General features: G+C 44.7%; 1 protein-coding gene across 4 annotated transcripts in view; it reads right to left on the bottom strand.

Annotated features, from left to right (window-relative positions):
- The window catches only part of ATF7IP (activating transcription factor 7 interacting protein), a 503125-nt gene that overhangs the window by 269798 nt on the left and 208509 nt on the right, over positions 1 to 24818 (bottom strand). For all 4 annotated transcript variants that reach the window (XM_030207216.1, XM_030207225.1, XM_030207208.1 and 1 more), the window contains 2 exons: positions 22533 to 22678; positions 22288 to 22422 (listed from right to left, as the gene is read on the bottom strand). In XM_030207216.1, the coding sequence (XP_030063076.1) occupies positions 22288 to 22422; positions 22533 to 22678 (281 nt within the window). The remainder of the gene's footprint in view (positions 1 to 22287; positions 22423 to 22532; positions 22679 to 24818) is intronic.

Raw genomic sequence — 24818 nt, 5'->3', positions numbered from 1 at the left:
GCCCTACCCTTAGGCCAACTGAGGCGGGAGCCTCAGGCGGCACTCTCCCTTTCCCTCCTCAACCTTATTTTCTTTTCCCAAAGGCAGCAGTGGCAGCAATTCCCATAGACTGCCCTGCTGCTGGCACCGGCCTCTTCTCCAAACTGCAGCCCACCTCTTGACAAATCCACAAGGCATTCTGCTGGGGATTTGCAGGCATGTAGTTTTGGAAGGGAGGGTTGTTTAGGGGAATTTGTTGGTTGTTTTGTGAATAGTGCATTTATAGTGCATATGTGTGTGTACTGTTTGTAGTAAATTTTTGAAAATAAAATATTAATTGAAACAAAAAAAAAAACCCATAAGGTAGTACCCATTTACCAAATCCTCTCTGGTGAGATAGTTTTTGGCAGAAGTAGTCATCCCTTGTAGGAACTCAGCTGACTTGATAAACACACAATTGTGGGTAAGTGACATTATTTTATTCTGAGCTTGGTAACAAAGATTGCAGTTTAAAAGAGTAATTGTAGGCTACTGATAAACACAGAATTTTAAAATAAAAAAAGGCATGCAAACTTTATTAGCTAGTTTCCATACACATTTCCCCATAGTTTTAAAACTTGAAGTTTCTGTCACAGCATTAGTCTCTAGAAGGCACAGAAGGGCCCAGACGAAAGATTGTGAATAATTTCAAATACATAAGTACTGCCATACTGGGAAAGACCAAAGGTCCATCAAGCCAAGCATCCTGTTTCCAACAGTGGCCAATCCAGATCACAAATACCTTGCAAGATCCCAAAAAGTACAAAACATTTTATACTGCTTATCCCAGAAATAGTGGATTTTCCCCAAGTCCAAACTTCCTTTAGGAAGTCGTCCAAACCTTTTAAAAACTCCACATTCTCTGGCAACGAATTCCAGAGTTTAATTACACATTGAGTGAAGAAATATTCTCTCCCATTCATTTCAAATTTAATACATTGTAGCTTCATCGCATGCCCCCTAGTCCTAGTACTTTTGGAAAGTGTGAACAGCCGCTTCACATCTACCCGTTCAACTCCACTCATTATTTTATAGACCTCTATCATATCTCCCCTCAGCCACCTTTTCTCCAAGCTGAAGAGCCCTAGACGCTTTAGCCTTTCCTCATAGGGAAGTCGTCCCATCCCCTTTATCATTTTTGTCGCCCTTCTCTGCACCTTTTCTAATTACACTATATCTTTTTTGAGATATGGCAACCACAACTGAACACAATATTCGAGGTGCGGTCGCACCATGGAACGATACAAAGGCATTATAACATCCTCATTTTTGTTTTCCATTCTTTTCCTAATAATAGCTAACATTCTATTTGCTTTCTTAGCCACAGCAGCACACTGAGCAGAAGGTTTCAACGTATCATCAACATGGAACCTTGCATGACGTAGTGTAGGAGTATTTCCCTGTGTGTCTCACTTTGCGGGCCTTGGCCTGTATAATCCTATGACAGCAAAATGGAGGCTGTAAACGCTGACCTGCACAGCAGTGGATTTAGCTAATTCAGCTTTCTGGAAAATCACTAGCAAGTCATGTATCATCCAAGGACATGCTGTGGGCAAAACAGGCCCCCCTTATCTCTCCGAGAAGCTGAAGGCTCCAGCAAGGTGGGTGAGAAACAGAAACTGCATACCAAAAATGTAACAACTTGAAGGTCAAGAACAACGGACGTTTCTTGCCATGCAGTGAGCCGAGGAAGATCCAGATTGGTCCTGGCTGGTCACCTGTGTATCAGGGACTCAGGAGAGCGGGAACAAGGAGAATTCAGTTAGTCGGAAACCTTGGAAGAAGGTGGAGGTGGAAAGAAGACCAGTGAGACCTAATAAGGTCCACCAACTGATGAACTGTGTAACGCGAGGAAAGTATCGTGGTTCAGCTGTATCTGCACTGAGTGACCTGTGCCCTCCTTGTCTGCTGCAGAGTTCCCTTCCAGCTCTGACTGAGACTCGCTGTGAATCCAGTTTGAGTCTGTGGAGTATCCCATGCCAGCTCCCGAGAGACGGCCCTGAGGTCAGCCTGGTGAGCAACACAGTGATTTATTTCCTGTTAGTCGGGGGCTAGTTAGTGGTAATTACCTGAGCAGAAGGCTGGTGACGTCATACTTGTGATCAGGAGGAGCTGCTAATAACTGTACTACCTCGTAACATAGTGTGACTTATCAGTGGTATAATATTATCTGGTAACCAGTAAGAATTAGTGTTTAGTAGTGTGACATATGAGTGTAATTTTTATCAGCCAGTAATTTTGTACTCAGCCAAAGCTTTGCCAGAGTGCCTATATTTTCTTATCTATAATAAATCTAATATATATTCCAGCCTGCGTTTTCACTTGCAGTTCTTTCTAACGGAAGTATTTGGCTAAGTTCCAAGGTTCCCACCCCTAGGCCGAGTACAGGATAATTTGCTTGCAGATAGTTCTGTTTGGGGAACCTGGGACACAGGTAATTTATTATCTATGGTTATCCCTCAAATGGGGGCTCGTCCGGGATAATTTATTATCTGTGGTTATCCTACAGTAGCTATAATTCAGGTTCCTCTTTCTCACATGCATCACTTTGCACTTGCTCACATTAAACGTCATCTGTCATTTAGACGCCCAGTCTACCAGTCTCGTAAGGTCCTCTTGTAATTTTTCACAATCCTCCCGCGATTTAACGACTTTGAATAACTTTTTGTCAGCAAAATTAATTACCTCACTAGTTACTCCCATCTCTAGGTCATTGATAAATATGTTAAAAAGCAGCGGTCCCAGCACAGACCCCTGGGGAACCCCACTAACTACCCTCTCCATTGAGAATAATGACCATTTAATCCTATTCTCTGTTTTCTATCTTTTAACCAGTTTTTAATCCACAACAGGACACTACCTTCTATCCCATGACTCTCTAATTTCATCTGGAATCTTTCATGAGGTACTTTGTCAAACGCATTTTGATAAATCCAGATACACAATAGCAACAGGCTTACCTTTATCCACATGTTTGTTCACCCCTTCAAAGAAATGTAATAGATTGGTGAGGCAAGATTATTATTTCTGGGATATGCAGCATAAAATGTATTGAACTCTTTTGGGATCTTGCCAGGTATTTGTGACCTGGATTGGCCACTGTTGGAAACAGGACGATGAGCTTGATGGACCTTTGGTCTGTCCCAGTGTGGCAATACTTATGTACTTATGATAGTTAATAACACATTTACATGGAAAATTAAGCTAAATGAAAGAAAAAAGTATGTCTTACCTCATCATTTTCTTTCCTTTAGTCACAGCAGATGAATCCAAAAACAAATGGGTTATATCCATGCCCCAGCACGTGGAGATAGAGAACACAAACTGATTTGTGTTATATATGACAGCCTGCAGTCTGGTCAGTCAGTATACTCCTGACAAAGCAGAAAGCAAGGAAAAAGAAAAACTTCCCCTTCCTCACAAGGGAAGAACCACATAGAAACAATGAGAAGAATGAGAACTCCCTCAGCAAACCTGAACTGAAAAATCAACAGCAGAGACGTAATACATCAGGGTGGGGTTCTGGATTCATCTGCTATGACTAAAGGAAAGAAAATTTTCAGGAAAGACATAATTTTTCCTTCCTTGTTATCATGCAGATGAATCCAGAAATGAATGGGATGTAGCAAAGCAGTCCTCAAGTCGGATGGGAAGCAGATGACACCGGAGCCAAGAGCACCAACGCCCCAAACTTCACGTTAGAGCTCACTGCAACTTCAACCCGATAATGCTTCACAAAGGTATGCAGAGAAGAACAAATAGCCAAGCGGCAAATTTTCTCCAGGGACAGAGACCGAACATCTGCCCAGGAATGGAAATCGCCCCAGTAGAATGTGAATGCAAAGAAAGCAGAGACGACTTACCGACCAGTAAGTACGTTGAAGATACACAGTCCTTGATCCCATGTGCCACTATAGCCTTGGACATAGCCGCACCCCTATTTGCCTGGAGAAAAGCACACAAAGATAACCAAATCTATGGAAGTCATTAGTGACCTCCAGATAATGCATCAGCACCCGTTGGACATCTAGGGAACGAAAAGGATAGGCTCCCTCATAGGCCTCCCTTGTAAATGTCGGGAGAAACAATGACTGATTGAGGTGGAATGCAGACACCACCTTGGGCAAGGAGGGGATGGTTTGAAGGGACATGCCCGCCTCAGTTAAACGGAGGAACGGATTCCAATAGGACAGTGCCTAGAGTTCAGAAATGCACCTGGCAGATGCAATAGCCACTAGAAACAGAGACTTCAAGTTGAGATCCTTAAACATCGCCTTCCACAAGGGCTCAAAAGGAGGTGAATGCAAAGGCCACTGTGGACCCTGGACTTTCCCAGGCATTTGACCAATATTTCTAGGTCTTCCCCAAACAGAAGCCTCGTTGCTTGGATGCACTGGCAGCAAACCATCCACAAATGCCGAGCCATAACAGAAAACATGATCTGCTTTGCGGAGGCCCTTATCAAATCACATAAAACATCCGCCAGATAGGCAACTCCTATTTCCAGGGCAGGGAAGTCCATGGCCTGAAGACCCTCCACCTCTGGAAAGGAATCCACTGCATGCTACACCCAAGTCAAACAGGCACAAGCAGTATATGAATTGCAAGGACAGGCTGGAGACCTCAAAGGAGAGCTTAAGAGCCAACTCCAGCAATGCTGCCCTCTACTGGAAGAGTTGGCTTCTTGGTGACCGCTGTCATCAGGGAATCCATCTTAGGCAGCTTCAAGAGGTCAACCTCCTCAGGGGAAATGGAGTACAACTCACCCACTGCCATGGCCACTGAGGCCAGCGTCCGGTATATTCCACTGCTCTGAAATGAGCTCCTGCGTGGTCTCATGCACAGGAAAAGTATATGTGGGCTTTTTGGTTCTTACCATCAAAAGGTTGGCTGCCAAGGTTGATGAAGGTGAGGAAACAAATATTGAGCACCTCCAGAGACTTGGACAATGAAGGAGGGGAGTTCCTCCCTGTGGAAGACCCGCACTGCAGAGGGGTCATCCATCTCATCCAGAAGCAATTCCCTTTCCTCCAGGATGTCCTCTAGAGGAGAAGGCAGCAACCAGACAAACAGCCCCCCCTCCCCAGAGAGTAGAGGAGGAGGCGGCAAGGCCGGAGATAGGGCAGTGACCGTGTTCACTTTCCACTGTTTAGTAGAGGTAGTTGCTACGAAGCTCACACCCAGAGTCAGGGGAGCCGGAGAAGGCAGGGGCCATTTCATTACGTAAGCCTGGTGTATTACCAAAAAGAATTCCGGAGAAAAAGGCACTTGTGAAGCCTGTAAAGAAGCCTCCCCAGCAGAAGCGCTAAACTCCACATCCGAGGTACCCGTCTGCACAAAAGAGATAGGGAGAGCAGAGCCTCAAGACAGCAGTTGCTCACCACGTGGTTCGAAAATGGCCACCACCGCTAACCCCGATGCAGAGGTGAAGGGAAGAGCATGGGAATCCACAGCACCATCCATGACATGAGTGAGGCACAAGTCTATGAACCAAACAGCACTGCTGGGACCGCTGGAACAGCAAATCATGATACTGAACAAAAGCAAAAGTAAACCGCTGAAACAAACCCAGACAGTAATTAAAAGATTTAAAGCAGTACACACCGCATTCCCACGGAAATGTGACCGCAGGTGCAAGTTCTGAAAAGTGTCCAGCGAGCTGGATTTTAGTTAACAACCCCTGCCACCCACAGCAAAATAAACCATGGCTTCTGAACTGATCTCTCAGTCAAAGAGGTTCAGAACTACAGGGAGAGCTCTACTGTTTTTATTGGGGGGGGGGGGGGGGGTTTTGTTGTTGTTTTTTTGCTCTCCACAATGAGGAAGGGGAAGCCTGCAGCCAGGGGGAGGGGACTAGGAACCACCAGGTATACCCCAGGAGGCACCAGCCAAGGCCTCCCACCCCAGGCTCGAACAAACCTAAAGGAACAGGAGCCATCAAACAGAAGACCAGATGCAGATGGGAAGCTGTCCACAGCCTGCTGGACATAGAGAATACTGGCAGACCAAACTGCAGGCTGTCCTATATAACACAGTTCAGTTCGTGTTCTCTATCTCCACCTGCTGGTAGATGGGCACAATGCATTTGATTAAGGATTCATCTGCTTGATTACAAGAACGCATCAATTTTAACACTCCCTTCATGTTGGGAAATGTCTGCATGCTCTATACTATCAGTGTTTTCTATACTGGTATTTTCCAAATGAATTCAAAGTGGTTAACATTTTACGAAGATACTCCAATAATAATGGAAGAACAAATATAACACAAATTCACCAAAAACTAAAACAGAAAACTCAGAGTCAACAGAGTCAACAACTAGAACAAAGTTACAGAATATACTATAAAAACCTGCATATAGGTCCCCCTCGTGTATAAGTCGCATTCCTATTTTCTCCTTTAAGAACTGTAATGATTTGTGCATCAGTTGCCCCAGTCCCGTCTATACATGGGTCCACAGCATTTCTGCTCCCTACCCATCCATGCCAGGTCCAGAATCTCCCCTTCCCCGACCTCTTCCTCCTGGTGTACAGCATCTCCCCTCTTGAGATGCAAAAGTGTTGTGTGCCGGCATGAGACCAAGCTTTACAGGTCTGTACTCATGTGCCACAGTATCCCGCCTGCTCTCTGACAGAGAATGAATTATGGGAACTCTTTGGAAAGAGCAAGGAGTCCGACTACTGAATGGACCTATAGGTTGCCTGTATATTTCTCTAGCTTTGGACTGCAAAGGAATACAAGATGGAGAGGCATTTTCTGTGTGGCGGTCATGTTCTGTGCTCTAGTTTTTGAGGCAAAGTGGAAATTTCTTAAAGCTGTTATGAGTACTTGACTCACGCTCTCTCTTGAATTACGCTTCTTGAGGATCTGGCCATCTGTAGCCAAAGAATGGAGAAAAACTTGTCTTATCTCAGCAAACAAGCTGAGGAGTTAAAGGAAGTTTAAAGGAGTTGGAACCAGGAGGGTCAGGGCCCTGGAGGGAGAAAGATGCCTCAAGCTTGAAACCAAAATCTTAGCTCATCTTGTGAAGGTATCTGACTGGAGTTTGAGGAGGAGAAAAATGTCATTTGTGGAGTCTGAGTTGGCAGCTCTAGAGTTAGCGACAAGCAGCTAGGAAGTTGAATTTCTTTACCAAGTGCTAGAGGTAATGGAGAAACCAACTGTGATTTCAATTTTATTCTTTATATTCTTTTACTAATTTTCACTTGTTCAAATATTTTGATAGATAAGTAAATTTCATTTTGGTTCACAAACCCAAGCCTGGATCGTGTCTTTTTGGGACTGGACACTGAAAGGAGAGAGCAATTACCAGGTTCAACAGTCTCCCAGCAATACACAGTCATATCTCCAGAAAGAAAAGTTACTCACCTGCAACAAGTGTTCTCCAAGGACAACAGGACACACATTCTCACGTATGTCACAAATGAGTGATGTAATCTGGTAGAACTTCAGTACGGGGACATTCTCCAGCATTCAGATACTGAAGATGCTTTTGGCAGTGTCCATCACATATGCAAGCGCATTCCTCCTTGCTGACGTCAGGTTGGACTAAGCCGGGCTAATATAAAAGCTGAAAGAATACAACTCCTAGAGAAGGTGTGGGTAAGTGAGAATGTGTGTCCTGCTGTCCTTGGAGAACACTAGCAAAGGGTGAGTAACTTCGCTATCTCCAAGGACAAGCAGGACAATTTTAAACATATGGGAATCCCTACTGTCCAAAATAAAAAGGGGAAAAACAACAGGGCCTGCAATAGGTAAAGACTTTTCTTTTTCTTTGGAGCAGCATGAAAAACAAAATGGTCCTGAAGGAAGAAGTTTGATTCTAGACCCCAAATAAATAATGAAGGACTGTCTGACAAAACTGGCTATCATGTTGGGAATTCTACTCTACATCGTAGTAAGATGTGAATGTGTGGATAAATCACCACATCGCAGCTTTACAGATCTCTTCTATGGAGGCTGAATTTAGGTGAGCTACCGACGCGTTGATGGCTTTGATATTATGAGCCATGACATGACTCTCCAGCTTGGGCATAAATGAAGAAAATACAACCTGCTAGCCAATCAGATAAAGTGCATTTACTGATGGCTGCTCCCATTCTGTTAAGGTCAAAAGAAACAAACAGCTGGGTAGACTTTACGTGGCTTTAGTCTGCTCCAGATAGCAAGCCAAGGCTCTCTTGCAGTCTGAAGTCTGCACTGCACTTTCACCAAGATGGCCATGGGGTTTTGGGAAACATGTTGACAGAACAAATGACTGATTAAGATGGAACTCCACACCTTAAGAAGAAACTTAGTATGCATACGCAGAACTACTATGTTGTGATGAAATTGCGTGCAAGATGAATCAGCTACTAGAGCCTGAAGCTAACTGATTCTGTGGGATGACGTGACTGCCACCAAAAACAAGGCCTTTCAGGGTCAGGTACTTCAAATGTCAAGTGGTTCAAAAGGCGCTTTCATCAGCTGAGGAGGATGATATTGAGATCCCACGATACTGTACAGGCCTTTGCAGGGGACTTTTTATAGCAGCAAACCCCACATAAAGCAAACTTGTTAATGCTAAGCAGAGATGGGTTTACCTTCTACATGGTGATCAACTCCAATTGCACTGAAGTGAACCTTTACATAGTTGGCCTTGATGTCATACTTGGAAAGGTGTATTAGATATTCAAGCAGAGAACGGTCTAAGTCCTTGTCCTCAAACCAGACAGCATATCTTCAATTAAAATATGACCTCTTAGTGAAATCTTTTAGGACAGGACACATACCCTCATGTCATGATTGCTCCGCTAGACCAGGAGGGGTGGGGGGGGGGAGAGACTTGAGCCATTGGGATTCCATCCTTTTATCTATGTGAATGTTTATTTATTATTTATTTATTTGTTGCATTTGTATCCCACATTTTCCCACCTATTTGCAGGCTCAATGTGGCTTACAATTTTCCGTCATGACTTATGTCATGTTGCTATTTACATCCCTTTTCGAGGTGACATCCAGGGAATTCTATATAGGATTAAAACTGGTCTTGATTTAATGGAATTCCGGGCGTCTGAATACAGGCTAAAATTAAATTGGAAGAAGACAAAATTTTTTCTAATAACTAATCTGTTTGACCATGATCCCTGCAGCAAATTTAGCACTGACAGTATTTCTTATCCTTTGGAGTCCACTCTAAACATTTTAGGGGTTGTTGTCGATCGGCACTTAACCTTTGAATCTCAGGTGTCTTGGTGGTTACTAAATCTTATAAATTACTTGGATGCTAAAACTTATTAGGTCTCTTTTTTTAATTGATATTTTCAGATTATTTGTCCAATCTCTTGTCTTGATCCTATTTGATTATTATAATTCTATCTATGCAGGGTGTAAAGAATGCATCTTAAAAAAAAACTGCGAACTGCCCAGAATACTACTACTACTACTATTTAGCATTTTTATAGCGCTACGTACGCAGCGCTGCACAAACATAGAAGAATACTGTGGCTAGACTTGTCATGCATGTACCACACTCTAAGAGGGCTACTCCCTTGCTCATACATTTACACTGGCTTCCCATTAGGGCCAGGATTGTACTTAAACTCTGTGCTTTCATATTACAGATTTTGTATGGTATTGCCCCTGACTATATGTTGCCTCTTGTTACTTTGCCTTCTTGCAACTCAATCTTTGATGTAACAGACTACCTGCGTCTTCATTTTCCAACCTGTAAGAAAGTAGATTATAAATCTATATATTCAGCTACTTTTTCATACCAACCAGCTTATAATCAAAAGTGATCGCCAGCCATCTTCCGACACAAATTGGGAGATGGCCGGTGATTTCTTAAAAGCGGCGAAATCGGTATAATAAAAAGCAGCATTTTTGCAGCTTCGTCGGCGAAAGTTCAAGGGGGCATGTCGGTAGATTAGCGAAGGCGGGACATGGGCAGGCATGGGCGTGGCTACCAGATGGCCGGCTTTCGCCGATAATGGAAAACAAAAAGTGGTGTTAAGCAGTATTTCACCGGCTTTACTTGGTCCTTTTATTTTCACGACCAAGCCTAAAAAAGGTGCCCCAACTGACCAGATGACCACTGGAGGGAATGCGGTATGACCTCCCCATACTCCCCAGTGGTCACCAATCCCCTTCCAAACTAAAAAAATAAAACTAAAAACCTTTTTTGCCAGCCTGTATGCCAGCCTCAAATGCCGTACCCACCTCCATGACAGCAGAATGTGTTGTATCCTCCGACAGCCTTTCCCTGGTTGCGATGTGGCTCTCGGGTGAGTGTGACACCTTTTCTGTTAGGTGCCCTGCAGAGTCACATTAGCAATGCATTGTGGTGGGTGTAGGGTACTGGGCTCTACTCCCATGGTGCTTTTCCCCCCTGCTAACTGGGTCAGAGTATACCCTGTTTTGTTTCCTGTTGTAGTCCATGAGGTAGCGGCCATTTTTGTAAGCCAGTTTTAGTTCCCTTTCCTGTGTTACCCACGTTAGAGAACGTAGTTCTTACCTTGAATGGTGCTGAAAGAGGGCATTGTACACCATTGTGCCAGCTCTGACCTACTGCTAATCTTAGTACCAGGGGACTCTTTGCCAGTAGGGCACAACCTCTGATCTGCAGTTAACTGTAAGTAAACGTGGTTATTTCAAGAAAGGACTTTTTCAGAGAGATTAGTCTTCAGGTGTGAACTGGTGTGCCAAAGTTATACAGCAGCAACAAGTCCTAGAGGCTGTATGCAGGTCCCTGGAGCATTTAGTGGGTGCAGTACATTTGTGGGTAGTGGGTTTGGGGGGGGGGGGGGGTTGGGGGGCTCAGCTCCCAAAGTAAGGGAGCTATGCACGTGGGAGCTTTTCTGAAGTCCACCGCAGTGACCCCTAGGGTGGCTGGTTGGTGTCCTGGCATGTCAGGGGGGGCCAGTGCACTAAAAATGCTGGCTCCTCCCACGGCCAAATGCCTTGAATTTGGCCAGGGTTTGAGATGGCCGACATAACTTTCCATTATCGCTGAAAAACAAACCCAGCCATCTCAAAACCAGCGAACTCCACGGCATTTGGCCGGGCTAAACCGTATTATCGAAAAAAAAGATGTCCGGCCATCTTTTTCGATAATACGGTTCCGGCCAGCTGTAGCGCCGCCGCCAACATAGATCGCCAGCGATCTATTTGGCCGGCGACGTTCGATTATGCCCCTCCAAGGTACTAAATGGTGGAATTCCTTGCCATAAAATATAAGCTCCCAACATGATTACTTGGTTTTTGGTAAGTTTTTTAAATCTTTCCTTTTCAAAAAAATTTCTGTCAATTAATCCTGGTGCCTAATCTGCCGCCCCCCCCCCCCCCCCCCCTTTCCATTCTCCCCAATATGCTTTACCATCAAATTCTTTATATATTTATGAGTCTTTCCTTATTGATGAGCAGGTTTATGTACTTTTATTCATATTTTGTAATGACTTCTTCTTACCTTGTTAGCCACATTGAACTCAAAACTGTGCTGGAAAATGTGGGGTATAAATGTCATAAATAAACGCTGTCTCAGCCAATAAGTGGCAATGAGTATCATGGTTCCCTGGTCTTGTTCGAGTTTCAGCAGAGCTTTCCCTATGAAAAGAATAGGAGAATATGCACAGAGCATATCCTTTCCCCAATTGAGAAATGCAGCCAAGACTAGTCTGCCATAAGCTCCCATTCTGGAGCAGAACTGAGGGATCTTGCTGTACAGGCGAGTGGCGAAAAGATCAAATCGAGGAAGTGCCTCACTCTCTAAATCTCTCAGGCTATTCTCATGCTGAGAGACCACTTGTATGGTTGCATTATCCGGCTCACACAGTTGCTCTTCCCTGCTAGGTAAGTGGCTCTGACCATGATACTATGGCTCAAAATCAATACCACATCCTGACTGCATCCTTACATAAAGTATGGCGGTGCTTCCCTGCTTGTTTACATTGATATATTGCAACCTGATTTGTCTGTTTCAATGAGGATAATGTGATGCATTAACTGACCTCTGAAAGCCTTTATCAATATCTCGTGGGGTGGAGCAATTTGGAATAGAAGTCCCATACTCAAATAGCTTCTAATTATCCACCAAGACAAACTCCTGGACAGAAAGTGACAATCACATCTGGCTCGGGACCACTAAGATGTTATAGTCCACTGGGCTGGCCTCAAATGAAGGCGTGGTACAGGTGTGATTTAAACAGTGGCCCAACAATCTCATCATATGTCAAGCTGAAAGCTGCTGGCTCTGATGAACTTACAGTGCTGAAGAGGTCAACACCTCCGTTCGCTGTTCTGAAAAAAAAGCTTGAGCCAGAACTGTGTCTAGCAGTGCTCCTAACAACTTCAACTATTGTACAGTAAGATGGGACTTTAAAAACTTTACGATTAACCTTAGTAGTTCCAGCAACCAAATAATTTTACGCATTGATTCTTGAGCTCCTTCCTTTAATGACCAATCATCTAGGTAGGGACACACACTCCCAATTTGTGTAGTGATTCTACGATTACTGCAAGACATTTTTTGAATATTCTAGGAACCGATGTGAGGCGAAATGGCAGAATATGATACTGGTAGTGATGTTTCCCTACTTTGAATCCAAGATACTTCCTATGGGTGGGATGTACCTGAATGTAGATATACATATTCCTTAAGTCCAGAGACCATAGCCAATCATTGCCCTAAATCATAGGAATCAAGATGACCAGGGAAACCATACTGAACTTTTGTTTTACTAGATATTTGTTCAAGAACCTTAGGTCTAGTAGAAGAGACAATCCTCCTGTTTTCCTGGGGTCCAGGTAGTAGTTGGAGTAAAATCTCTTCCCTTCTTCACCTGGTGGGATAGGCTCAACCACACTGGCCTGTAGCAGGGTGAAGAACTCCTAAATACATAATTCTTGGAGCCGAGACCTCAATTTTGATGCTTTGGGAGGGCAATTTGGAAGAATTCTTTCGAATTGTAGAGTGTAGCCTGTCCAGACTATTTTGAAAACTCACTGGTCTAGTGTTACAAGGGCCACCTTTCCTAGAAAACATTCAGCCTCCCTCCTACTGGTAGGCTGTCCAGAACATCTACTTTTACTGCGTCTACCCTCTCTTGGACCCAGTCAAAAATTTGCCCCTTGCGTTGACTGGGGAACTAGCTGGGATTTCTGAAATAGAGGGTGGAGGAAACCTATGCCTTTAAGAGAAGTAGTCCTTCATTTCCCTCCACCCAAATACCTCTGAGAGGAGGTGGCTGTGGAAGATGTGGGCCAGGACAGTGACTTAATGGTATCAGTAAATTTCTTGATAAAATCAGCAACCATCTCCACCTTGTTACCAAAAAGATTATCACTCCAGCATAGGACTCCAGCTTCTCCTATGTCTTAGGCACACAGCCAGACAAATCTACTCATCCCAATACCCATTGCGGAAACCCTAGACACCACATCTAAAGCATCATAAGCTGCCCAAGTCATGTGCTTTCTGTACTCCTTCTGCTTGGCTAGTAGTTGACAGAGCAGCCTTCTAAGGTGGTAGTATGTCTGCGAACTCTGCTACATTGCGCACCAAGTTTCACAACTGTACACTCATGAACAGCTGATAAGACTGTACGCAAGAGGCTAGTACAACATTCTGAATACCTTTCTCCCAAAAGACTCAAAGCATTCCTTCCCTGGATACCATGGCGTGAGTCTTAGAACTCGTGAGAGCAGATTCTATCACTATAGAAAGGTGAAGGCGCCAGAGATTCTGGAATCCAGGAGCCTTCTGGACTCTTTGTACAGGGTCGACCTTCTTATAAATAGGCTGCACACAAAAAAAAGGGAGGGGGGGCTTCTCCCACTGTTCATTCATACGGACTGAAGGATTCTGTGCACAGGCACTGTGGCAACTTCCTTATGAAAGGTGTCAAAGTCAAGGATGTCCAACATCTCAGCCTTGGGCTTCTCGACATCCAACTGAAATGGGATCATCTTATGTTACTATGTTACTATCTTGGCCATCTTCCATACAAACTCAGTAAAGAAGAACTCCACAGGGGGAGTCCTTCTCTTTTCATGAGTAGGGGAGGGATCTGATAGGCTATGAAGAGATCCCTCCTCTGAGACCACCTCTGGATCCTGATTAGACTCCCGAAAGCAGTCCCATTCAGACTCAAAGTTCTCCTCCCAAGGAGAAACTTGAGTCTGTGCCTGCCTTGGTCTACTGAGTTGCTGGTGAGGATCAGGGCAACTGGAGTCCTCCTGTGCTACAAAAAAAGCTTCCTTCCCCAAAGAACTAGGACTGACTCCGACACCCCTCAAGTTCCTTGATTTTGCACATGGCAAGCAGGCAATGCATGGGCCTCCAATATGGGTTGGGGGTCTATCAGGGTTGACACCAATACCTTTGATGCCTTGGCATCATGTCAGGTCAGAAGGTGCTCCAATTCCTCCTGCAGCATGTCTCCCATCCTCTGCCAGGTACTTGTGATCTGGATTGGCCACTGCTAAAAGCAGGACACTGGGCTACATGGACCTGTACCCGCTCCGCCGAACGCCTCTGGCGGAAATCTCGGGCCCTTGCTGATTTCTTACACTTTAAGTTCATGCTGACCTCCTTCCAATCTGCTCTTTTACGTGCCAAACAGGATTATTATATCCAACTGACCAACTGTCTTGGCTCTAATCCTCGACTTCTCTTCACCACATGGAACTCTCTCCTCAAGGTGCCCCCTCCCCCAACTCCCCCTTCATTATCTCCTCAGACCCTTGCTGAATTCTTTCACAACAAGGTTCAAAAGATAAACCTTGCTTTCTCTACCTCACCAGCTCTCCCTCCACTAGTCCGTTCCCCTCTCTCTCCTTCCCCTCATTCCCTTCCCTCCTTTCCTGAAGTTACTATTGAGGAAACTACACTTCTCCTTTCTTCCTCAAAATGTACCACCTGTTCCTCTGATCCCATTCCCACCCACCTTCTTAATGCCATCTCTCCTACTCTTATTCCTTTTATCTGTCACATTCTCAACCTCTCACTTTCCACTGCGACTGTCCCTGCTGCCTTTAAACATGCTGTGGTCACACCTCTCCTTAAGAAGCCTTCACTTGACCCTACTTGTCCCTCTAATTACCGACCCATCTCCCTCCTTCCTTTTCTCTCCAAATTACTTGAGCGTGCTGTTCACCGCCGCTGCCTTGATTTTCTCTCCTCACATGCTATTCTTGACCCACTACAATCTGGTTTTCGCCCTCTCCACTCAACCGAAACTGCGCTTACTAAAGTCTCCAATGACCTATTACTGGCTAAATCCAGAGGTCAATATTCCATCCTCATTCTTCTTGATCTTTCCGCTGCTTTTGACATTGTCGATCACAGCAATACTTCTCGATACCCTGTCCTCACTTGGATTCCAGGGCTCTGTCCTTTCCTGGTTCTCTTCCTACCTCTCCCTCCGCACCTTTAGTGTTCACTGGTGGATCCTCTTCTACTTCTATCCCTCTGCCTGTCGGCGTACCTCAGGGTTCTGTTCTTGGTCCCCTCCTCTTTTCTATCTACACTTCTTCCCTTGGTTCATTAATCTCATCCCATGGCTTTTCCTACCATCTCTATGCTGATGACTCCCAAATCTACCTTTCTACCCCTGATATCTCACCTTGCATCCAAACCAAAGTTTCAGCGTGCTTGTCTGACATTGCTGCCTGGATGTCTCAACGCCACCTGAAATTAAATATGACCAAAACCGAGCTTCTCATTTTCCCCCCCAAACCCACCTCCCCGCTCCCCCCGTTTAATATTTCTGTTGATGGCTCTCTCATTCTCCCTGTCTCCTCAGCTCGAAACCTTGGGGTCATCTTTGACTCTTCTCTCTCCTTCTCTGCTCATATCCAGCAGACCGCCAAGACCTGTCGTTTCTTTCTTTACAACATCCGTAAAATCCGCCCCTTTCTTTCCGAGCACTCTACCAAAACCCTCGTCCACACCCTTATCACCTCTCGTTTAGACTACTGCAATCTGCTTCTTGCTGGCCTCCCACTTAGTCACCTCTCCCCTCTCCAGTCGGTTCAAAACTCTGCTGCCCGCCTCATCTTCCGCCAGGGTCGCTTTACTCATACTACCCCTCTCCTCAAGACCCTTCACTGGCTCCCTATCCGTTTTCGCATCCTGTTCAAACTTCTTCTACTAACCTATAAATGTATTCACTCTGCTGCTCCCCAGTATCTCTCCACACTCATCCTTCCCTACACCCCTTCCCGTGCACTCCGCTCCATGGATAAATCCTTCTTATCTGTTCCCTTCTCCACTACTGCCAACTCCAGACTTCGCGCCTTCTCTCTCGCTGCACCCTACGCCTGGAACAAACTTCCTGAGCCCCTACGTCTTGCCCCATCCTTGGCCACCTTTAAATCTAGACTGAAAGCCCACCTCTTTAACATTGCTTTTGACTCGTAACCACTTGTAACCACTCGCCTCCACCTACCCTCCTCTCTTCCTTCCCGTTCACATTAATTGATTTGATTTACTTACTTTATTTATTTTTTGTCTATTAGATTGTAAGCTCTTTGAGCAGGGACTGTCTTTCTTCTATGTTTGTGCAGCGCTGCGTATGCCTTGTAGCGCTATAGAAATGCTAAATAATAGTAGTAGTAGACCATCGGTCTGACCCAGTATGGCTATTCTTATCTTCTTATGTTATGTTGTTCTTGTTGATAACTGAACACAGTTGACAAGAAGCATTATGATCGGGTCCCAGACACTGTAGGCATTATGAATGGGTGTCTGTAAGAGACATGGTCTTGACGCATCTCCCATATGTGACATACGTGAGAACTGTTGACCTGCTTGTCCCCAGGAGATTTTTGTGGCGTACAGAGGACAAGGGTCAGGGAGTCCAGGCTTTTCTTTTTTAAGTCACTCTTCATATCACTGTCTAAGCAAATCCCAAGGCACACATAATGACAGGGAGACATTTATGCCTGATGAATCAAACTGCAAACTACAGTAATTTACATGCCATTAGTTTACTGCATCTGTCTTACAGTGAAGGTACTTACCTGTAGCAGGTGTTCTCAGAGGACAGTAGGCTTTATATTATCACAAGTGGGTGAGGCCCACCTGTATTGCCCCATTTGGGACTTCTAACAAGTATAAGTAGATGTCTGTGGAGAGCGAGACATGCTCCACCATGCATGCACAAGTGCCTTCACACCCGCCGCGAAAACGCGATCTCCTCAGTTTAATAATATAGCAAAAATAAAATTAATATAACAAAGGAGACAACTCCAAGGGGAGATGGGAGGGATTGTGAGAATAAAATGCCTGCTGTCGTTGGAGAACACCTGCTACAGGTAAGCACCCTCGCATTCTCCAAGGACAAGCAGGCTTATTTATTCTCACAAGTGGGGGATCCCTAGCATCCAGGCTCACCAAAAACAACAAACAATGGACAATTGAGCCTCGCAATGGCCCAATTACACAGATTAACCTGAAACAATATACAATCTGAATGAGAACGCAGCCTGGAACAGAATAAAAATGGCCTAGGAGGATGGAGTTGGATTCTAGACCCAAACTGATTCTGCAACACTGTCTGTTGGAATTGACTGTCACATCAGGTATCCTGTTCAAGGCAGTAGTGTGATGTGAATGTGTGGATTACATAGTAACATAGTAGATGACGGCAGAAAAAGACCTGCACGGTCCATCCAGTCTGCCCAACAAGACAACTCATGTGTGCTACTTTTGTGTATACCCTACTTTGATTTGTACCTGTGCTCTTCAGGGCACAGACCGTATAAGTCTGCCCAGCACTAGCCCCGCCTTCCAACCACCGGCTCTGGCATAGACCGTATAAGTCTGCCCAGCACTATCCCCCGGATTGAAGACCAAGTTGCAGCCTTGCAAATTTCTTCCATAGAGGCTGACCTCAAGTGGGCTACCAGCCATGGCTCTGACATTGTGAGATGTGACATGACCCTGTAAAGCCAGCCCAGCCTGGGCGTAAGTGAAGGAAATATAATCTGTCAGCCAATTAGAAATGCTGCATTTCCCAATAGCGACCCCCATCCTTTTGGGATCAAAAGAAACAAAAGGTTGGGCAGATTGTCCGTGGGGCCTGGTCCACTCCATGTAGTAGGCCAATGCTCTCTTGCAATCCAAGCAGTAGAAGCTGCTTTCGCCAGGATGGCCATGAGGTCAAAGAAAGAATGTTGGCAAGACAATCGACTGATTCAGATGGAATTCCAACACAACCTTCGGCAGGAACTTAGAATAAGGTGCATCCACTACTAAGTCCGGAAGCTCACTGACCATACGAGAGGAAGTAAGAGATCAAGTACTTCAGATGGCAGAAATTCAGGGTCTCAAAAGGAGTTTCATCAGCTGGGTGAGAACGACGTTAAGATCCCATGACACTGGTGGAGGTTTCACAGGGGGTTTGACAAAAGCAACCTCTCATAAAGCAATCAACTAGAGTCTGTCCGGAGATGGGCTTACCTTCTACAAGTGGATAAGCACTAATTGCACTAAGATGAACCCTTACGGAGTTGGTCTTTAGACCAAACTCTGATAGGCTTAGAAGGTATTAAAGCAAGGTCTGTGTAGGGCAAGCAAGGGGATTAGAGCCCTGCTCTGACACCACACGGCAAACCTTCTCAATTTGAAAGACTAGCACTATGAAGAAACAGTGTGTTTTAAGCCTGTAAAATGTATTGGATATTTTCCTGCATTATGTTCTAAAGTGTATTTCTCCTATTTCGCCAGCAGGTGGTATTTCTTTGCTGCAAAGCTGTTACAAAGCACTAATGTTTTTTTCTTTAGCTTGACATAAACAGGAAACAAGAAGCAGTATATATTTGAAATCTTGCTGACTGGGCTCTGATTGGCCCAGGAGCTTATCTCATTTGGACTTTATTGATTTTGCGTTCAGTCTTTGTCAGGGAGAAGAGAGAGACAGATCTCTTTGCTTACCGAGGATCCTCATGCCGGTAACACGCTTGATATCGATGCTGATGCCGAGCAACCAGACTTAGCTCCACAAATCTTCTCCCGCTGAGCCTCTCTGGTAAAATGGGTCCTCCTCTTCATGCGAAGACAGAGAATACAGTTAATAGGGCTATGCAGACACTAGGAATGGGTGTCCTTCCCAGAGATCGTCCAAATGCACCAGGTACAGAGCTTAAAGCCACTGGGAACCTTCATGGGCATGGAAGGAAAAACTTCCTCAGCTAAATTGGGGCAAGGCAAAGCAAAAACAACAACAAAAAAAAAGGGAAAATTCCCAGCCGAAGCCAAGGCCTAAAAGCGGCTGAACGACGATGAACAATAAAGGCCACGTAAAACCAGGTAAAGCAAACTAAAAATATATGGGAAAGACAAAAAAGGGGGTTCCACAACTGGGAACATAATTGGAAGATGAAAAAAAGTCACCGAAAGGCACAAAAAAAGCTCTGTAAGACCAAGCATTGAGAGGAGACGGTAAAAAATAAAGCCCTCTATTCACCATGGTAGAAAAAGAACTGAGACCATGATCTCATGGTGGGCAAGAAGGCACTTGCGCATGCGAGGTAGAGCGTGTCTCGTGCTCCACAATGCTCTACTTATACTTGTTACAAGTCCTGGACCAGGTGAAGCGGATCGGTGCCACCCACTTGTGAGAATAAATAAGACTGCTTGTCCTTGGAGAAAAGATTTTATCAGGAACACTGTGCCCTGAAGATTTGCACATCATTCTAATGTACAGTGTATTACACTAGCCTCAGAGTGAGCAACCTGGTGAACGGCAACAATATTGTTATAGATAGTTTTATCATCGTTCATTATATAACTCCTCTTGGGCCGCATCCAGACTGCTAGATTCATCATTCATTACATAACTCCTCTCAGGCCGCATTCAGACTACTAGATTATCTTCAGGCGAATTTCATTACAGAAAACATGTGGGTCCTGAGAATCTTCAATTACTTTTCTCTCCTCAAAAACAAAAAAGATTTGGTAATAAACTGTATTCTTTGCAAATAAAACATTGGGGCTCATTTTCAAAGCACTTAGCCTTACTAGGTTACTACGGGGGTCATTTTCAAAGAACTTAAACTTACAAAGTTCCATAAGTTACTATAGAACTTTGTAAGTCTAAGTGCTTTGAAAATACACCTCTATGGTAATTCTAAGGCCCAGATGCACTAAACCTTAACGACCCTTTAACGAAGAAATGTTCAACCGTAGCATGCATTAAAGGCCATACGTCAGGGCCCCTCCCTGCCCATCTTCAAATCTTTGCTTAAAGCCCACCTCTTCAATGTCGCCTTCGGCACCTAACCTCTACACCTCTACCCAGGAAATCTAGACTGCCCAACTTGACATTTCGTTCTTTAGATTGTAAGCTCATTTGAGCAGGGACCGTCCTTCTTTATTTTGTACAGCGCTGCGTAACCCTAGTAGCGCTCTAGAAATGTTAAGTAGTAGTAAAGGCCATTTTCCGACGACGCTAGCAGCTAACGAAAATGGAATGCAAACGAGTAACTACCATTGAAATGTGGACAATTCGGGATGCATTAACCATACTGACGATTGCACCGAATCATTTATCGTGATAAACTTAACGTGAGGTCAGAGCTGTCGTTAAGGCCTGAGCTGTCACCTCCCCGCTTCCCCCTGCAGCATAAAAATCCAAGCTGGCATGTTTAAAAACAAAAGTGAGATAAAAAACACAGACACATGGCTCCCCGCTTCCCTCTGCATAAAATAGAAAATGAAAACAAAATCAAAAAAGGATCGGGAGGGGGCAAAGGCGTTCGTCAGGAGCATCCTGTATGGACAGCCTTGCCCCCCCCCCCCCCGAGGTTCCCGCTGCTCCCTGCTTCCCCCTGTATTAATAAAAAATCAAAACAAAAATCAAAAGTTTAGCAGCCCCGGCCCCCCTCCCTTCTTCTCTCTTTCTCCTTCTCCCATAGCTCCGCCTCCCGCCATTCTCCGCCCCATGCCCCGCCCCCCCTGAGGTCATCACCGCTGCTCCCCCCCCTCCACCGGACCCCCCTCCGCCTTACCGGGCCTGCGCAGTGCCTCTCATCTCTGTGTGAAGGCGCTGCACGGGCAAGAAGATCATCTGATCGCCGCCAGTCTTCAGGACGTCTCTCCTTCTTCCCCGACCTGGGCCCGCCCCCATCTGACATAAGTAACACGTCAGACAGGGGCGGGCCCAGGTCAGGGAAGGAGAGATGTCCTGAAGACTGGCGGCGATCAGATGATCTTCTTGCCCGTGCAGCTCCTTCACACAAGAGGTGAGAGGCGCTGCGCGGGCCCGGTAAGGCGGAGGGGGGTCCGGTGGAGGGGGGGAGCAGCGGCGGCGACGACCTCAGGAGGGCGGGGCACGGGGGCGGAGGATGGCGGGAGGAAGGTAGGGGGCAGGGCTGCTAAACTTTTGATTTTTGTTTTGATTTTTTATTAATACAGGGGGAAGCGGGAAGCAGTGGAGACCTCGGGGGGGGGGGGGGGGGGGGGGGGGGGGAAGGCCGTCCATACAGGATGCTCCTGAGGAGCGCCTTTGCCCCCTCCAGATCCTTTTTTTATTTCATTTTCTATTTTATGCAGAGGGAAGCGGGGAGCCACGTGTTTGTGGGGTTTTTTTGTTTGTTTTGAAGTTTGTGGCATGCCCAGAGCAGCCAGCACAACGCTTGGCTGCTCTGCGCATGCTTTAGGGGCCGATTATCGACAAGGATTACAAATCTGTAATGCATTGTACTTTACAATACCGCACCGAACATGTTTGACTTGTTTTTTTTGGTGCAGTCTTCATTTTTTCAAATTCGGTAAGCACTTTTACGTTTTAGATTTTTTTACGTATGGTTGATGCATCTGGGCCTAAGTGCTCTGAAAATATGCTTCATAGTAACGTGTTAACTGGCAATCAACATGTTATTAAAGAAACAAAGAAGCACTTAAGACAATATAACACTAGTATGGCTTGTTTATTGGACAACAGAAAACCTGGTACAGCCAAGTTTTCATTTTGATTTTATGAAAATACCCCTAAAGCAGGCAACTGCCAATAAGTGGCTATGTTGGGTCTTCTGTAGTCCAATAAACACCTTTTTACCGCACTGGTTCCATTGTCTTCAGTGCTTCTTTGTTTCTCTGACTGCTTTTACATTTTTCACCTCTTCCTTGGCTGAAATAAACATGTTATTGCCTTAATGCAGCTTAGTAAGTAGGAGACTTAAAGGTGTAATCAGCACATTTAAACAGTCCCATTTTGAGAAGCAATGTACTCCAGCCTAACAACTGTTCTTATAATAATTTTGTATAAACTCACACAGAACATTTACCTGTATGCCATTCAGAACATTTTCATGCCTTTTGCATTCTATCTTCTCAACTCTTGTTTTCAAATCAGCCAGAGTTTTATCAAAAACAGCACACTGCAAGGCACTAAGTTTCTCCTCCAGGAGCCTCTGTATAACCTAAATAAACACAATAGTGTTGGTGTCTACAGGTAAATCAGTTAAAATTATATTAGATTAATATTGGCATTTTGCAGTATCACTATAATTGTTATTAGAAACTGTAGTACCTTCTCCAACTTCTGATTAACATCTCCCCGAGCAGTAACCTTCACTTGAAGTTCTGCTTCATATTCCTCTCCCTCGTACCGACGACGTTTAGACTGTACACTATCCATGTCCTCAGACTTTGAACGTTTCCTTCGGGAAACTTCACCTGCATGGGCAAATATTGTTAACCATTAAAGACTTTCTGTACAAAAACAAACAAGTCATACCATCATTGAGCTTTAAAGATATTCAAAATGCTTCTCTAACCACAATCACCACAGTCAGTCATACTATTTATTGGGCTTTTCAGATGTTCAAGGCTCTTCTCTAACCACAATTCATCCAGTTCCCTAATATCAGGCAGGTGGATTCAGAGTTGACAGACTAGACTATGAGCCTCACCATACATTCCAAGTACTGAGCTACAACGGTGGTTAGCCTGGTTATCCTTCAGCATAATACTGTGCTTTTGAAAAAAAAATTGCATTAGCCTCCTATAGGCATATTTGTGTAATTGCAGTTTTAGTAAAACCATGATCTAGCTTATCCATATACTACTTTTCCAGTGACCTAATTTTTCCTCCACAGCTCTCTGCACTACAAAATGAAAGTGTGGATCCTGCAATAAGCTAGAACTGAATGACCCTTTAGGAGCCCTAGATTGTGGGTACAGCTAAGAAAAAGGGAGAAGGCAAAGTGATCAGAAATTATAATACCATGAATTTCTGAGTGTAAGATAATTTTATATTTGCTGTATATATGATGATGCTAGGATGCTGGATGACAGGTGTATTGAAACTAAAAAGTCTATATGGGAGTATGAGAAATATGTGTAATCCCTTTCTGTATAGTGCTGAACCCACCATGGGTCTACTAACCCAACTTGGAAAGACTGAAGTATATAGCCCCTAATTTAGTAGGCCTAGACCTGCATCTAGAATTTCTGTCCAATTAAGTGTCTGACTGAAGTCTCCCCCAACTATCAGAAGAATTTTACTAGTTCCAGCAATGATATTAAAACAAAACAACAAAAAGAAGTATCCCCGTAACCATAAACCACACAATATACTAAAAAAGAGAAGTAGGGGGTAGGCCAAATGTGTATCCAAACAGGTTTATTCTCACAATTTAAAAAAAAAAAAAAAAATCAAAAGACTCGACGCAGTCCTTTGTTCTGGCGCTTACCGCACCTGCCTAAGGAGTCAACGTCAACTGTCTCTGTATAAACAACAAACAACGTGAACATTTTGTATCATCGAATCATAATAAAATAATAAAAATACATACTGTAATATTTTGCAAATAAAAATAAAGTATAAAAAAATATAAAATGTATTATGGCATATAAGTCACATCTTCAAAGGGTATATATAAAAAAATTATATTATAAAACATCAAAGTCACACATATCTTCAAAAGATATATACATATTGAACATTATAATAAAAAATGATTAATATCAAAAAATAATGTAACTACACACAGCCAACTGTAGGGTCACTTGTCAATATGTACATGATGTAACATACCAGCCACTGACAATAACAACACATAAATGGGCTTGAGAATCCAATAATACAGCATCTAATAAGGAATAAGTGAAGAGTAATAGATGCACAATAATTCAATAAACAGAATATCATGAAATCAATATAACCAACAATTTGAATGTTTTGACATACACACACATATGTGTGTGTGTGTGTGTGTGTATGTGTGTGTATATATATATATATATATATATATATATATACTAGCCGTTCAGCCCGTAAAAACGGGCTAGTATAGGAGGGGGGGGGGGTTGAAAGGCCCCCCACCCCGCCGCCGAGTTCGCCACTGCCGCTCCCCCTCCGAGTTGCCCCCCCAGAGCCGTCGCCACCCACCTTCCACCGGTCGGGCCCTCGCTCCGCTATTGAAACAGCGAGGGCACGCAGCACACAGCTCTACTGCTGAGCTACCGTGGCCTTCCTTCTTCTCTGCCTGTGTCCCGCCCTCGTGTGATGTAACATCGTCAAGGGCGGAACACAGGCAGAGAAGAAGAAGGAAGGCCGACGGCAGCTCAGCAGAGCTGTGTGCTGCGTGCCCTCGCTGTTTCAATAGCGGAGCGAGGGCCCGGCCGGGTGGAAGGTGGGTGGTGGCGGCAACTCCGGGTGGGGGGAGCGTTAGCGACAGCGGTGTCCCTCGCAAATGCGCAGTAGAGACCCTCTCTGTTCCGCCCCCGTCATCACGTATAGACGCGGGGGCGGGGTAGAGAGGGTCTCTACTGCGCATTTGCGAGTGAGTACGACACTCGCCATTTATATATA

Source organism: Microcaecilia unicolor, chromosome 1, assembly GCF_901765095.1.
Source record: "Microcaecilia unicolor chromosome 1, aMicUni1.1, whole genome shotgun sequence".
Lineage (NCBI taxonomy): Eukaryota > Metazoa > Chordata > Amphibia > Gymnophiona > Siphonopidae > Microcaecilia > Microcaecilia unicolor.
This window is presented reverse-complemented; position numbering and strand designations above follow the sequence as displayed.